Source organism: Hippocampus bargibanti, linkage group LG08 (assembly GCF_051943395.1).
Source record: "Hippocampus bargibanti isolate YZ-2025 linkage group LG08, ASM5194339v1, whole genome shotgun sequence".
NCBI classification, from domain to species: domain Eukaryota; kingdom Metazoa; phylum Chordata; class Actinopteri; order Syngnathiformes; family Syngnathidae; genus Hippocampus; species Hippocampus bargibanti.
Genome location: NC_142741.1, coordinates 20,671,530 through 20,685,495, shown reverse-complemented (window position 1 = coordinate 20,685,495; position 13,966 = coordinate 20,671,530). Strand labels below are relative to the sequence as shown.

Genomic DNA, 13,966 nt, shown 5'->3' with positions numbered 1-13,966 from the left:
CGCAGCGGTATTGACATACCAAGCAAAGAAGGCACAAGTAAAGAGTCTTTGTGTAACATCATTCAGTTAACTCAACTTGTGAGTTAAATGTTCTTCAATTTAAAAAAAATTCTACCAAAGAAATCATGAATAAATTACTGGAAAAAAAATATGATCTCGGAAGGTATGTACTGTACTATAGTATACAATGTAGTATTGTAAGCCATGACCTTGTTAAAATTTTGATTGACAGTCAATGTGAACGCCACCCGTGGTCAATACTTAGTTTAATGGCTTCTGGAACACTTAAACTCATTTCCTGCGGTTACCTGTGATTGTTCGCCATTCACCGCCAGAAGCGTCTTCTCTTGATTGTGAGCAAGACACTTAAGGCGACGATTACAAGCCTACACAATGGGCCGGGGAGCAATTCAGCATCAGTGGTCCTACTTGCATCGTCTTCCTTGGAGCATTGTCGTGCATTTCAAGTTTTTTTTTTAAACACACTGATGGATTTCTGAGTATTATTGGTGCGCGATTTTAATGGATTCCATCCATTAATACCCTTGTACTTACCTGTTAAACACTCCTTGACAGACTGCATTATTTATTATTATAATTCAGCATCACCAAAAACTTTCCCACTGTTTTTATCAAACCCTTCGGCATCCTAATTCATCAATATTATGAGTTAAAAACTTTAAATTGGACCATATTTTGAGTTATTTTGCTTCTTAAGTTTGGCTTAATCACCGAGTCATAATTTTGCCACAGGTACACTGAATTATTTCTGCAGTTGCACCTAAACAAAGATGTTTAGTCTGTCATTAAATCATGAAAAAGAGGAAATCCCCACTTCATGCACTATGGCACTTACAAAATATTCACAGTATTTTTTTCCATTAGACCTGCATGCGCGCGCGCACACACACACACACACACACACACACACACACACACACACACACACACACACACACACACACACGCACACACACACACACACAAAATGTGGATAGTCATTATTTGAGCGGACAGAGGTAGATTTATACCCAGACCTCTTTACATAATTGAACTCATCTCTCTGTTTCCAACTCGTGTTGCTTTGTCAGCAGGTTTACAATGAAGCCTGAGGCTCCGTGCGTGCGGCTTTGTGGATTCAGCACCTGTTTCTCACTTGAAGTTGCAAGACTTTTGCTCCACTAGCAGAACAATTATTGGAATTGAAAACAAAAAATTAAAGACATTTGAATAATTCAGTTGATTGCATTGTATTTACAATGGCATCGTACAAACCGATTCGGACAAAGGATCAAAACTGATTGGTGGTTCGGAACAAAAATCAAGCGGATGAAATGGAGCTACAGGATGTGGTTGACAAACGCTGTGTGTGGTCATTAAAATGGAAGGTGACGCTGAGACACTTGAATAGGTGATGTCTTTCATGTCTTCATGTCTGCCTGCCCTTCCCTGTGCACACTTCCTCTTCCCCCTCATCGGGAGGGGTTAATTACAGAGGTAAAGGCCACCAAATTAAAAGCGCTTAATGCCAGCTGCCGAGAGCTACTTATCCTGTGTTAATATCTGATCCAGTGTAGTGACAATTGACTGTACTTGTTCCTGCATGCACCGTAAGCGTGTTGGGACAGTCTGAATATTTTTTTAAACTACAAATTCTTCTATTGTAATACGTCTGTGTAAGCTCTCAGTCGTACAGGAGTGGTCCATCGATGAGAAGGTTTCTTCAGCCGTCATCTGTACAAAAGTGAAGGTTTCGGACGTTTCGCCTCCTATCCAAGAGACTTCGTCAGCGAACTAAAGTCTGACTGGTCGTATCGGCCCCATTTATATATCCCTAATGTCCAGACCTAGTGGCGCCGGACACAGCTATGATAGGTCCCTACTCTCAGGTTGGGGGGGGGGGGCGCGGGACCCCCCCCTGTGGCCCCACTGATTGTTCCTACATTCCTGACTAACGATTGGCCTATTACCCCCACTCCCCCCGGTATCACCTCATCAGCATAACGACCCTCATCAGCATTGCGAAAGTTGCCTAACCTGTTTTGCCTGAGCAGGCTATTATATGAACGATCCAAATTGAACCTCACACCACCAGACCGGTTTAATGAAGGATTTTGTTGTTTTATAAGAATCGCCTCTTTTACCCCCCTTTCAAACCATCTATGTTCTTTCGCTAAGATTTTAACCTCATTGTCGTCAAATGAGTGGTTGCTAGCTTTTAGGTGCAAATGTACTGCCGATTGAGGCCCACTAGTATTATCCCTGCGATGTTGATAAAGTCTTTTTTTGAGAATTTGTTAAGTCTCCCCAATGTACTGCTCTTTACAATTTTCATTCTTACAATGTATGGAATAAACTACATTACTTTGTTTTTCATTTGGTAGCCTATCTTTTGGATGCACTAATTTTTGCCTTAACGTGTTTATCGGTTTGAAATAAGTAGGAATTTTATGTTGCCAAAGGACTCTTTGTAATTTTTCAGAAACTCCTGCAATGTACGGTACTGCTACTCCTCTCCTTTTAGAATCTTGAGAATTATTGGTTTCGTTCACTATTCTTTCTTTCTGACATTTGTTGAATGACCACTGAGGGTACCCACAGTTAGTGAGTGCTCTCCTGATATGTTTTGACTCCTTTTCTCTACCTTCAGTGCTAGTTGGTATTAGTTTAGCCCTATGCTGGAGGGTTCTGATAACTCCTAGTTTATGTTGTAAAGGGTGGTTAGAGTCAAAAAGTAAGTAACCACTGAGACTGCTGCTGGGGTTGGGACAGATGTAAAGAGAGAAGTCACATCGTATGATGCCAAAGTTTCCTCAGGTTCCAATATGAGGTCTTTGATCCTCTCTACAAACCCTGTGGTGTTCTCTACGTGGTATTCTGTGTTACCAACCAACGGAGCTAAAATAGTTTTTAAATATTTGGCTACATTGTATGTAGAGGAGTCAATGCTACAAACAATGGGTCGGAGGGGGAACCCTTCTTTATGTATTTTTGGCAGGCCATAGATACATGGCGTGGCCTCTCCCGGGTATAATCTAAAATACATCTGTTTATCTATATGTTTTCCTTTCTCTAGCTTTTGGAGACAGTCAATCATTTCTTTCTTGTATCTATTGGAAGGGTCCCTTTTTAGTTGCTCATACGTGTTAGAATCACTGATTAACCTATTTATTTTGTCTTCATAATCCAATGTGTTGAGCAGCACTGTGCATCTGCCCTTGTCTGCTGGCAAAATAGTAATATTTTTGTCTTTTTGTAGAGTAGTTAACGCCTTTCTCTCTTCTAATGTTATGTTGGACGGAGGAAGTTTGGCACTACTGAGAAGAGCTGATATTTTAATGCGTAGATCATCTGCCTCTGCATACGAAAGTTTGTTATTTTTAATAGCCGATTCAGTAGCTGTGATATAATCTATTGTAGGTATAGTTTTAGGAGTCACTGAGAAATTTAAACCTTTGGTAAGTACTGCCTTTTCTGTCTCTGAGAGATCTCTGTCTGACAAATTTTTGATCCAATTCTCCCTTGCAAACTGTTCATACCTAATTTTACGCGTGTTTACCAGTAGCTGAGATTGTTTCAGTAAAAGTATTTTTTTTTTTCTTCTATTGTAAGTACAATCGAGGAACCACACTGTTAAATTGTTTAAATAAACTCACATCTGACTTCTCGGATTCTGTTTGTTTTCAGTTACCTGCACTGACATTGTTGAGTGATATCACCTATAGAAACCCTGGTCCAAAAACACATTGAGTAAAACATTGTAATGTCTTTATTTCTAGCATATCTTCAACTTTTTGTATGGCTGCTCCATTCTAGGGTTTGAAGGTAAAATGGTGCACAGCGAGTCCCACATTGAAATACTTTTGACACGATTGATTAACTCATTTAATGCCAGACGATGTGCAAATATGTGTCCACTCCAGTGCCAGGGTTTTTGTCATTTTCAGTCACATTTCAGGACCTACAAAATATTGAGTTTTAGGACTAAATAAACATTCTATGCAAAATAAGAAACCTTACAGTCTAAGGTTTCTGATGAAAGAAAAGAGTCTAAGGCTTAGACTCTCTTCTTTCATCAGAAAAAACGTTTATTTGAGCTTACTGGTTGTAGAGTTCTCTACATTGAGGTAAATGCTGCCCCCTCGTAGGAGGGAAAAACATTGCTAGAGGTCTGAACGAAAAAAATAAAATTGGAATGGCGCTCCACGTCATGCTTTTCAATTTCGGAAAAAAATTGGGAATGGCAGTAAATGAGTTAATTGACATCAATTTAGCATGAACTTTGAATAGAAAAAACAAATCCAAAGTTCTTCAACTGCTACGATATATCAGATTTATATTGTAGTAGCCATATTGACCCATTAGAGTATGGAGCATGGAGCATCCAAACGTTCAGAAAATACAAATCAGGAAATGTGGTTGAAGGGAAAACACAAATATTTGTGAGTTTCAATCAACCATTTCGCACAACAGGGTGATCATTCTGAATTATCTTTTCGACACAATCAGGCATTTCCTAATTAGGCTCCGTTTAACACGTAACAAATTTGAATTGACTGCATCAATAATGTGTATGACAAGTGCAGAATGTATTCACGGTAATATGAATTAAAGATTAAACATTATTCATCAAATAAACTCATGGTGATAGTTTTCAATGCTCAAATGGCATTAGTCCGATGTCGAGTGTTTGTGTAATCTGTACTAATTACAGTACACTTTACATATTTTTTTTTATTTGTTTGTAGAAACAACCACCATGCCTGACACAGCGACCCCTACTCTGCCCAGAGTGGAAGAGTCCACTGCACCACTGAGACCTGGTAAACACACACGCACATGCACACGCAAACACACACATGCACGCAACCAGCCCATACGGTGCTGCACTTAAGGTCACTCTGCCGATGTCATTGTGCACTGCTGTGTTTCTCCGCTTTGAAGTCTGCTGCAATCAAAAGTCCCTGATGAAGCTCTGTGTGAATGAAAATAGGATCTCGCCGCCATCAGACCTTACATCCTCTCACACGCGCACACAAAGGCTTCATATGAATATGACATAAAGTGGCATCTCTCTGGCAAGTAATCTTACTGGAGGATGCTATTTTATGGGCCTTAAAAGTGCATGCGCTATAATATGTTGCTTATATGATTCAATTTCCCTCGCTGTCCTTGTTTTAGTGAAATATTAATGCTTGGCCCGACTAATTGAATTGTAACTATGAGTGCTAAACATCTATGAAAGCGGCACGTCTCTTTGGAGCCTTTAAACTGACCTCATCTAATGCGATGAAACATGTCAGCTTTTGTACGAGACTTTTGAACATCTACAGATGCAGTATATTGTATTATTTTTCTGGTTGTATTCCCTTCATGCATTTTTGCTGACTGCACTCTGGACTTCCACTGTCCCTAAATGACTGGTTAAATTCAAATGCGTTTTCCATTGCTGGTCCCTCTCTCTGTAATGACCTGCCACTGAACATTCACTGAGGGCGGCCCGGTAGTCGAGTGGTTAGCACACAGTGCAGAGGTCGCCGGTTCGCATCCCGGTCCGGCCTACCTGTGTGGAGTTTGCATGTTCTCCCCGGGCCCGTGTGGGTTTTCTCCGGGTCCTCCGGTTTCCTCACACATTCCAAAAACATGCATGACAGGCAGATTGAAGACTCCAAATTGTCCCTAGGTGTGAGTGTGAGAGTGATTGTTGTTAGTGTGCCCTGTGATTGGCTGGCAACCAATTCAGGGTGTCCCCCGCCTCGTGCCCGAAGACAGCTGGAATTGGCTCCAGCACCCCCCGCGACCCTAATGCCCCAAAAATCCCACACAGTAAATGAACATTCATTGCGAACCAATGTTTGTCTCATGAAGGGCAAAGGTTCAACAATCACGCACGCAAATCATCAAGTGAGTTCTGCAAACTCTCCGTACAATAAATGTCCAAGCCAATGTGATGTATTTTGGCTGGTTAGTTCAGGTGCCACCAGACCACAGCAGACAGCTTGCCAGATGCTGTGGCTGGAAGAACATATGAATGATACATACAGATGACATTCAGCATTCCTCAGCCAGCCAAGAATTACATAGTTTGTACTTCAAGTGCGTGTGTGTGTGTGCGTGTGTGTGTGTGCGCGTGTGTGTGCGCGTGTGCGTGCGTGCGTGTGTGCATGTGTTTGTGTGTGTGTGTTTGTTGGCGGGAGGGCTGAAACGGTGAGTGAAAGACAGAAGATAAGAGACAGTACTTTGCTGAAAATAACTTGGTGACAGGATCCAGATAAACACACATCGACACTCGGATCATGTGTGAATGTGACCGTGTAAGGGGCGCAGGTTAAACATTGGGCCGGTGTTTAGAGAAGCGACTTTGGAAAAGTGGTTATCACAGCCAGTTTACTGACAAAGCCCACAGCTGATGTATTGCTGTTTGCAACACTCTTTAATTTATCGTAGGCCCGCTGACACCAAGGTCGCCGTGAGTGCGCCATCTATCATATATATGTGTGTGTGTGTTTGTGTTTGTGTGTGTGTATGACAAGTGCAGAATGTATTCACGGTAATATGAATTAAAGATTAAACATTATTCATCAAATAAACTCATGGTGATAGTTTTCAATGCTCAAATGGCATTAGTCCGATGTCGAGTGTTTGTGTAATCTGTACTAATTACAGTACACTTTACATATTTTTTTTAATTTGTTTGTAGAAACAACCACCATGCCTGACACAGCGACCCCTACGCTGCCCAGAGTGGAAGAGTCCACTGCACCACTGAGACCTGGTAAACACACACGCACATGCACACGCAAACACACACATGCACGCAACCAGCCCATACGGTGCTGCACTTAAGGTCACTCTGCCGAAGTCATTGTGCACTGCTGCGTTTCTCCGCTTTGAAGTCTGCTGCAATCAAAAGTCCCTGATGAAGCTCTGTGTGAATGAAAATAGGATCTCGCCGCCATCAGACCTTACATCCTCTCACACGCGCACACAAAGGCTTCATATGAATATGACATAAAGTGGCATCTCTCTGGCAAGTAATCTTACTGGAGAATGCTATTTTATGGGCCTTAAAAGTGCATGCGCTATAATATGTTGCATATATGATTCAATTTCCCTCGCTGTCCTCGTTTTAGTGAAATATTAATGCTTGGCCCGACTAATTGAATTGTGACTATGAGTGCTAAACATCTATGAAAGCGGCACGTCTCTTTGGAGCCTTTATACTGACCTCATCTAATGCGATGAAACATGTCAGCTTTTGTACGAGACTTTTGAACATCTACAGATGCGGTATATTGTATTATTTTTCTGGTTGTATTCTCTCCATGCATTTTTGCTGACTGCACTCTGGACTTCCACTGTCCCTAAATGACTGGTTAAATTGAAATGCGTTTTCCATTGCTGGTCCCTCTCTCTGTAATGACCTGCCACTGAACATTCACTGAGGGCGGCCCGGTAGTCGAGTGGTTAGCACACAGTGCAGAGGTCGCCGGTTCGCATCCCGGTCCGGCCTACCTGTGTGGAGTTTGCATGTTCTCCCCGGGCCCGTGTGGGTTTTCTCCGGGTCCTCCGGTTTCCTCACACATTCCAAAAACATGCATGGCAGGCAGATTGAAGACTCCAAATTGTCCCTAGGTGTGAGTGTGAGAGTGATTGTTGTTAGTGTGCCCTGCGATTGGCTGGCAACCAATTCAGGGTTTCCCCCGCCTCGTGCCCGAAGACAGCTGGCATTGGCTCCAGCACCCCCCGCGACCCTAATGAGGAATATGCGGTACGGAAAATGCGGTACGGAAAAATCACTGCCCATGTTTAAAACCTGCCTCAAGACTCACTTGTTCTCTTTGGCATTTGACTCAAATGATTCAGACTTGAGTTTAATTTTACTCCCTCGTGCTATCTTTGTGACTTGTTTTTTTTCCTATATACGATAATTGTCTACCTATACATTGTAGAGTACTTTTCATAATCTTATTGTTTGTCTTCAAATCTTTAAATGGCCTTCCTCCTTCTTCCCTTTCTGAGCTCATCCACTTCTGCACAGCTTCCCGAAGCCTCAGGTCTGCTGACCAGATATTATTAGATATGCCAAAAACTAAACGGAGGCTCAGAGGTGATCGAGCCTTTTCCGTTGCTGGACTCACTCTCTGGAATGACCTGCCACTGAACATCAGCTAGCCCCCTCGTTGTCCATCTTTCAAACCTACTTGTACTCTTTGGCATTCGACTCATCTTGATTCCGACATGATCTTTGTTTCACTCCCTGCATGGTGCTTTCTACTATCTGTGTGACTGCTTCTGCATGGTGCTTTCTACTATCTGTGTGACTGCTTCATTGCCTGTATATGATAGTTGTCCATGTACAACACTCTGTATGCAGCTTCTTTGAAAGGGCTCTATAAATACAGTTGAGTTGAGTTGAGTTGAGTTGAGTGCCTTATTATGTTTAGGATTAAGTATTGTTTCTTACGGCCCAGAAGGATGGTCTGATCCTGGGACAATCAGTGACAATTTGGGACATCGTCTCAAGTTACCAAATATGATTTCCTGCCAGCTACAAGCGTACAATTTAACCAAGCCAGATGTCAGAACACAGAAAGAGAAAATTGGTCAAACATGATGTCAAAGATTCTTTTTTTTTTCTTTGTGTGAAAATCAAACTTGACCACATGTACGTGTTTTTGTCTGTGTCATAGCCACCACCCCGTCGCTGTGGGCCGTATGTGACTTTGAACAGAGCCTGTGTGGCTGGTCTGCGGATCCCCAATCAGCTGTCAGCTGGTCCTTGCACATCGCCGGGAGCAGCGCTGCCGGTCATAGCCCACATGAAACCAGGCTGGATCTGACACTGGGATCGGAGAGTGAGTACTTACATGTGTGCTACATGCTTTTTCAGAATGCTCACGATGACTATTTCCACATATGAACGGGGTGACGCCAGGATACATGGCTGAATCATCCAGATTTTGATCCATTATTCTCTGCCTTACAGGCTTGTTGTGTTAAAACATTTCCACAGTCACTGATGCATTCACGTTTTAATGGGCTACATTGGGTTATTGTTTTTTTTAACTTTTATTGTTTACTCTTCAAAGAAAAAACACTTTTGTCAAAACACCCCATGACTTGATCATTTTAGAACCGCTTTATGCACTCTATTGATTGTTGTTTGAATCGAATGGCCCAATCTCATGCAAGTGAGCATCCCTTTGAGAAAGGGCAATGCAAAGAAAGATAAAAGCAGATAATTAGCAAACAGGCCTAGATTTCACACAATGTAAATTTGTGACGAAAAAAGGGGAAGGGAAAGGATGAGGGAGGTTACAGGGGCAGTGACAATACTCAATGTAACAGACTGTAAATAAAAATCAATGTGTCTGTAAAATAAGATAAGAAAACCTTTAATAGTCTCACATTCAAAAAAATTCCAATTTGCAACAACATGCAAAATAACCTTCATGTCTGAAAATGACAACAAAATCAAAATACAAGCTCTGCAAGTGAAGTGGTTTTGGTTTCAACACACTTGAACCCTTTCATGCACCAACAATGATAACCTGTAATCTGATAATAAATTGACCACTATTGTATCTGACCTTCTAGAAGGGTTAAATCTACTTGTAAACAAACTGCTTTTACTCAGTCTCCTAATCTACAATCTCAAACAAATACCAAAAGACCAATGGAACTGTGCCTCTTTAGTTAACTCACCATGTCTTGGATATAAACTGTGTCTGTCAGCAAAATACTGCAGTCATTCGTATGATGCAGGAACAAGAAAAGAAATTGACCTGACCAAAAAAACGCAATTGGTTTTATCAATTTATCACGCAGCTCTAACTTTTCGTGACACTTTAGATTTGTAAATGATGTACCTTAGCTCAGCAGAGGTTGAAGAACACTGATTTTACATTTTTTTACTCGAGTGACTGATTATGTGGATACCGTCAACTAGTGCGCCTTGCAGTTCATTCATCGTCTCCTCCGTCCATCAGCTTTATCTTCTCACAGACTTTTCCTGTTTCCGTCACTTGAGCTCTTTCCGTGTGTTCATCTTTATTAAGACGGCCTTAGGTATCCTTAGCTTTTTTTGTGTGTACACACACACACACGGGGCCCACAGCGGTCAGATAAATCAGATGATGGCTCTGACAGAAGTGCAGTCTTAGCTTTCCAGCTCTCACGAGGCTTCATACTGACACAAACACACATATTTAACCACTCAAGGTGGGTCGGCCCACATATCGAATGCTCAAGAGCCTCCCCTCCCACGCACAGACATGACCTTGCCATATACCGAGGCTTTCTATTTGGTTATCAAAGCTGAACACTTTTAGGTTGACTTCTCAGCTCTTACGTGAAAAAAACTAGGGTGTTTGTGCGTGTGTGTGTGTGTATGTATTTTCAATCCTTTCTGACTATGCGAGCTTATGAGAAAGCATATTTGGCTCTAAGAGATGGAAGTAGAACGAGTTTCCTGTGAGACTGCAACATGACATTAAGTCGTGTTCTACAGCCACATGCACCCAGCACCCTGTCTGCAAGCCGTCTCCCTTTGCAGATCAAAACCCCGCACTTGTCACTGAAAGCTCTTTTTCGCGCCTTTAAAAGCAAAAAAGCCCGACCTGAACAGAACGGAGCCCGAGAAAGGGATCCTTTTGATCTCAGATAGGCCGTGACTGAATGTTATACCCGGTGAGTTTTTCATAGAAAGAACCTCTTCACGGCAGACATGCCTGTAATTGAAAAGCTAAAGAAAGGAGTTTATAAAGGCAGCAAAAAGCCACTCACGGCCACTGACTAGGATATCAATTTGAAACAGCTAATACATTTGCTTTCAATTGCTTTAAGTCAAATAGGTGTCAGCTCGCTCTGGACTCTTATCTTGCCTTTTCAGACTTGAACACTATTTTGCCCTGTAATTGTGTCACTGCGTATTAATTATGGCAGCAAAGTTCACACAAGTGGCTGCAAGTCTGATTACTGGTGGATGTGACCTTGATGTGAAATTGAAAGAAAAAAAATTAGTGCCCACAAAATGTCTGAAATAAAGTGCTCTGGTAAAATATAATTGAAGGGGATGCAGGGAGTCATCCTGACTCATTTTAATAATTTGAGGGAAGGTGCAAAGTGTTCCCTGCAAAAAAATTATCATGGAAACTAAGAACGTCTCAGTAACTTAATGTCCTGAGGGTGGGGGGGGGAATACACTTTTGAATTGACTTACGCTGATGAAATTAACTTCTCTGATGCTTTGAGATGCACCTGTAATTGAGTGGCTTTAAAAAGCATACACGCCCCTTTTAGTATGTCAGTTGAACAATCACATTCCCGATCTCAGTTGCTGATTGTGCCTTTCCTTTCAAATCAATTGTATTCTATTCCATGAACTCATTCACTGCCAGACAATGTACAAATATGTGTCCACTCCAGTGCCAGGGTTTTTGTCATTTTCACTGAAATTGCAGGACCCACAGAAAATTGACTTTTCGGATTACATAAGCATTTAATGCAGCGTAAGAAACCATAGACTCTCTTTCATCTGTAAAAAAGAATTCCGAAGTTTAATGGGTCTGGAGTTATCTGACCTTGAAATGGAGGCGGCTTTATAAAATGCAAATGCTGCCCGCTCATGGGAGGGAAAAACATTGCCAGAGGTCCGACCAGTGCTTTATCGGCACCCCCCTCCCATAAGAAAAACCAAAACCTGAACAAAATTCAAGAATAGCGCTCCATGCCATATTTTTCAATTGCCGAATACATTCGGGAATGGCAGTGAATGAGGAAAACTGTACAGGTCACATTACTGGTGGGAATGGTTTTTAAATTATTGCGCTTGGTGTAAATTTTAATCTCACAAAAACATGGTATCAAAACATCCAAATTTTCGACGTTATATATTCAATGCGTATCTGCCTGTATATGATATGATATTTGTCTATGTACAGCACTTTGTATGCAGCTCGTCTGTTTGAAAGTGCTCTCGAAATACAGTTGAGTTGAGTTGAGTATCACCACAGTCGAATCTCGTGAGGATGCCCATGCATAAGTGAAGCACCCACAAATCATCCAAAAATACGAACGTGATACTTATCATTTCACTCGCATACAACAAATCTCTCGAAATGAGCTGTGCAATGAAAAAATGAACATGCATCCTCACGTGAGCACGAATACACTCCCTCCAAGCGCCTCCGCCTAGTTTGCCCCGTAGAGAGTTGTTAATTAATTCTCTTCCTTTGTAACTTGGCCAAGATCAAAAGAAAATAGAGGAGGAAACAGCAACTTTTTTTTCTTGCCTCCTAAATGTACTTAATGAGCAAGTGTAATTTCGGTCTCCTTTTTAATGCCTCCAAGTAAAGAAACGGAGTTAACTCAGCCCAAATACATTATTCATTAAATGTGATATGTTGTCGCTACCGAAGCTGATGGGTGGATGGATGGATGGATGGATGGATGGATGGAGAGAGAGAGAGAGAGAGAGAGAGAGAGAGAGAGAGAGAGAGAGAGAGAGAGAGAGAGAGAGAGAGAGAGGGAGAGAGAGGGTAAATTGCACTGTATATTTGTCTGCATTCATTATAATGGCTGTGTATGTATGTGTGTGTGCGAGTGTGTTTCCTGTGAGTGCATGCGCTTATGTGTGGTTGCAGCCATTAGTGGCCATGATGAAATCGTGGTTTCATTTGCGGCTTTGCCACATACCGCAGAAGGATGGTGGTAATGTCCTCAGCTCAGAATAACCACTTCCAGATGTGATACAAAGTCATTGGGGCCTTTTTTCACCCCCCTTGTGAAATGAATTGCTTTGACTGATTCTATAATGACCTGCAATGGGCCAGAAATGTACCAAACAAAGTATATATATGTATCATTCATGTGAATGGGTGTACCGATAGTAATTATGAGACCCATTTCTTTCTTTCTGACAGATTTCTCAGGAAACTACCTCCACCTCGACGCCGGAGCCCACACCCAGCGCAAGCGCGCCAGACTCCTGAGCCCAGAGGTGGCCCCCGAGCAAGGCCCGCTTTGCCTACTCTTTTACTATCAGCTGCAAGGCGAGGCCCTCGGGAGTCTGAGGGTCCTTTTGAGGGACGACGACCAAGAGGAGACGCTGCTGTGGTCGTTGAAAGGAGATCAGGGACCTCAGTGGATGGAGGGTCGCACCATTCTGCCCCAGAGCCCCAAGGAATATCAGGTAGATACTGTACAGCTTGAAATTAAGGCAAGGCACCCATTTTTTTTATAAAAATGTCAGAATAAGCCACTAAACAACAATAAAAACAACAACAAAGTAACAGATTTTCCGGTGTTTAAGGTGCACCGGAGTATAAGGCGCACACCCAATGATTGGTATATTTTCTAACTTTTATCATATACAGTCGCTGCACAACTTACGAACGAGATACATTCCGAATGGTCGTTCATAAGGTGAATTAGTTCGTAAGTTGTTACTCCAGTGTTATATGTTGTATGTCATGCATGTTTAAGGCTTATATAAATAAATATGTGTAATATGTATATAGGTATGTTTAAGTCTTGTATAAGTAACCTGTATTGGTTTGTACTGAAAAAGAAACATGTATTAAAATATATGCTCTATAAATATAATACAGTACATGTACAACTGGAGAGAATACTAAATATATGAGAGAGAGAGAGAGAGAGAGAGAGAGAGAGAGAGAGAGAGAGAGAGAGAGAGAGAGAGAGAGAGAGAGAGAGAGACACACACACAGTATGTACATGTACATAATAAGATGAATAAAATGAATTATTCGACATACCCGCAAAAATTTTTGTATGTATCGTTGTTCATAACTTGAATGTTCATAAGTAGGGGAGTGTCTGTATCAGGTGCACCGGACTATAAGACGCACCTTCAATGAATGAAAAAAGTTTTCCAAATGTGCCTCATGTTTGGAAAACATTTATATTTTTATTTACAGTAAAGTCTCGTTATATCGATATC

General features: G+C 41.7%; 1 protein-coding gene across 3 annotated transcripts in view; it reads left to right on the top strand.

Annotated features, from left to right (window-relative positions):
• LOC148894762 (neuropilin-2-like) overlaps positions 1 to 13,966 on the top strand; it is a 104,731-nt gene that overhangs the window by 72,861 nt on the left and 17,904 nt on the right. For 2 of the 3 annotated variants that reach the window (XM_089002376.1, XM_089002377.1), the window contains exons 12-14: positions 6,701 to 6,775; positions 8,694 to 8,858; positions 12,927 to 13,195. In XM_089002376.1, the coding sequence (XP_088858502.1) occupies positions 6,701 to 6,775; positions 8,694 to 8,858; positions 12,927 to 13,195 (509 nt within the window). Of the gene's footprint in view, positions 1 to 4,748; positions 4,824 to 6,700; positions 6,776 to 8,693; positions 8,859 to 12,926; positions 13,196 to 13,966 lie in introns of all 3 variants that reach the window. The other variant, XM_089002379.1, reaches the window with a different exon arrangement.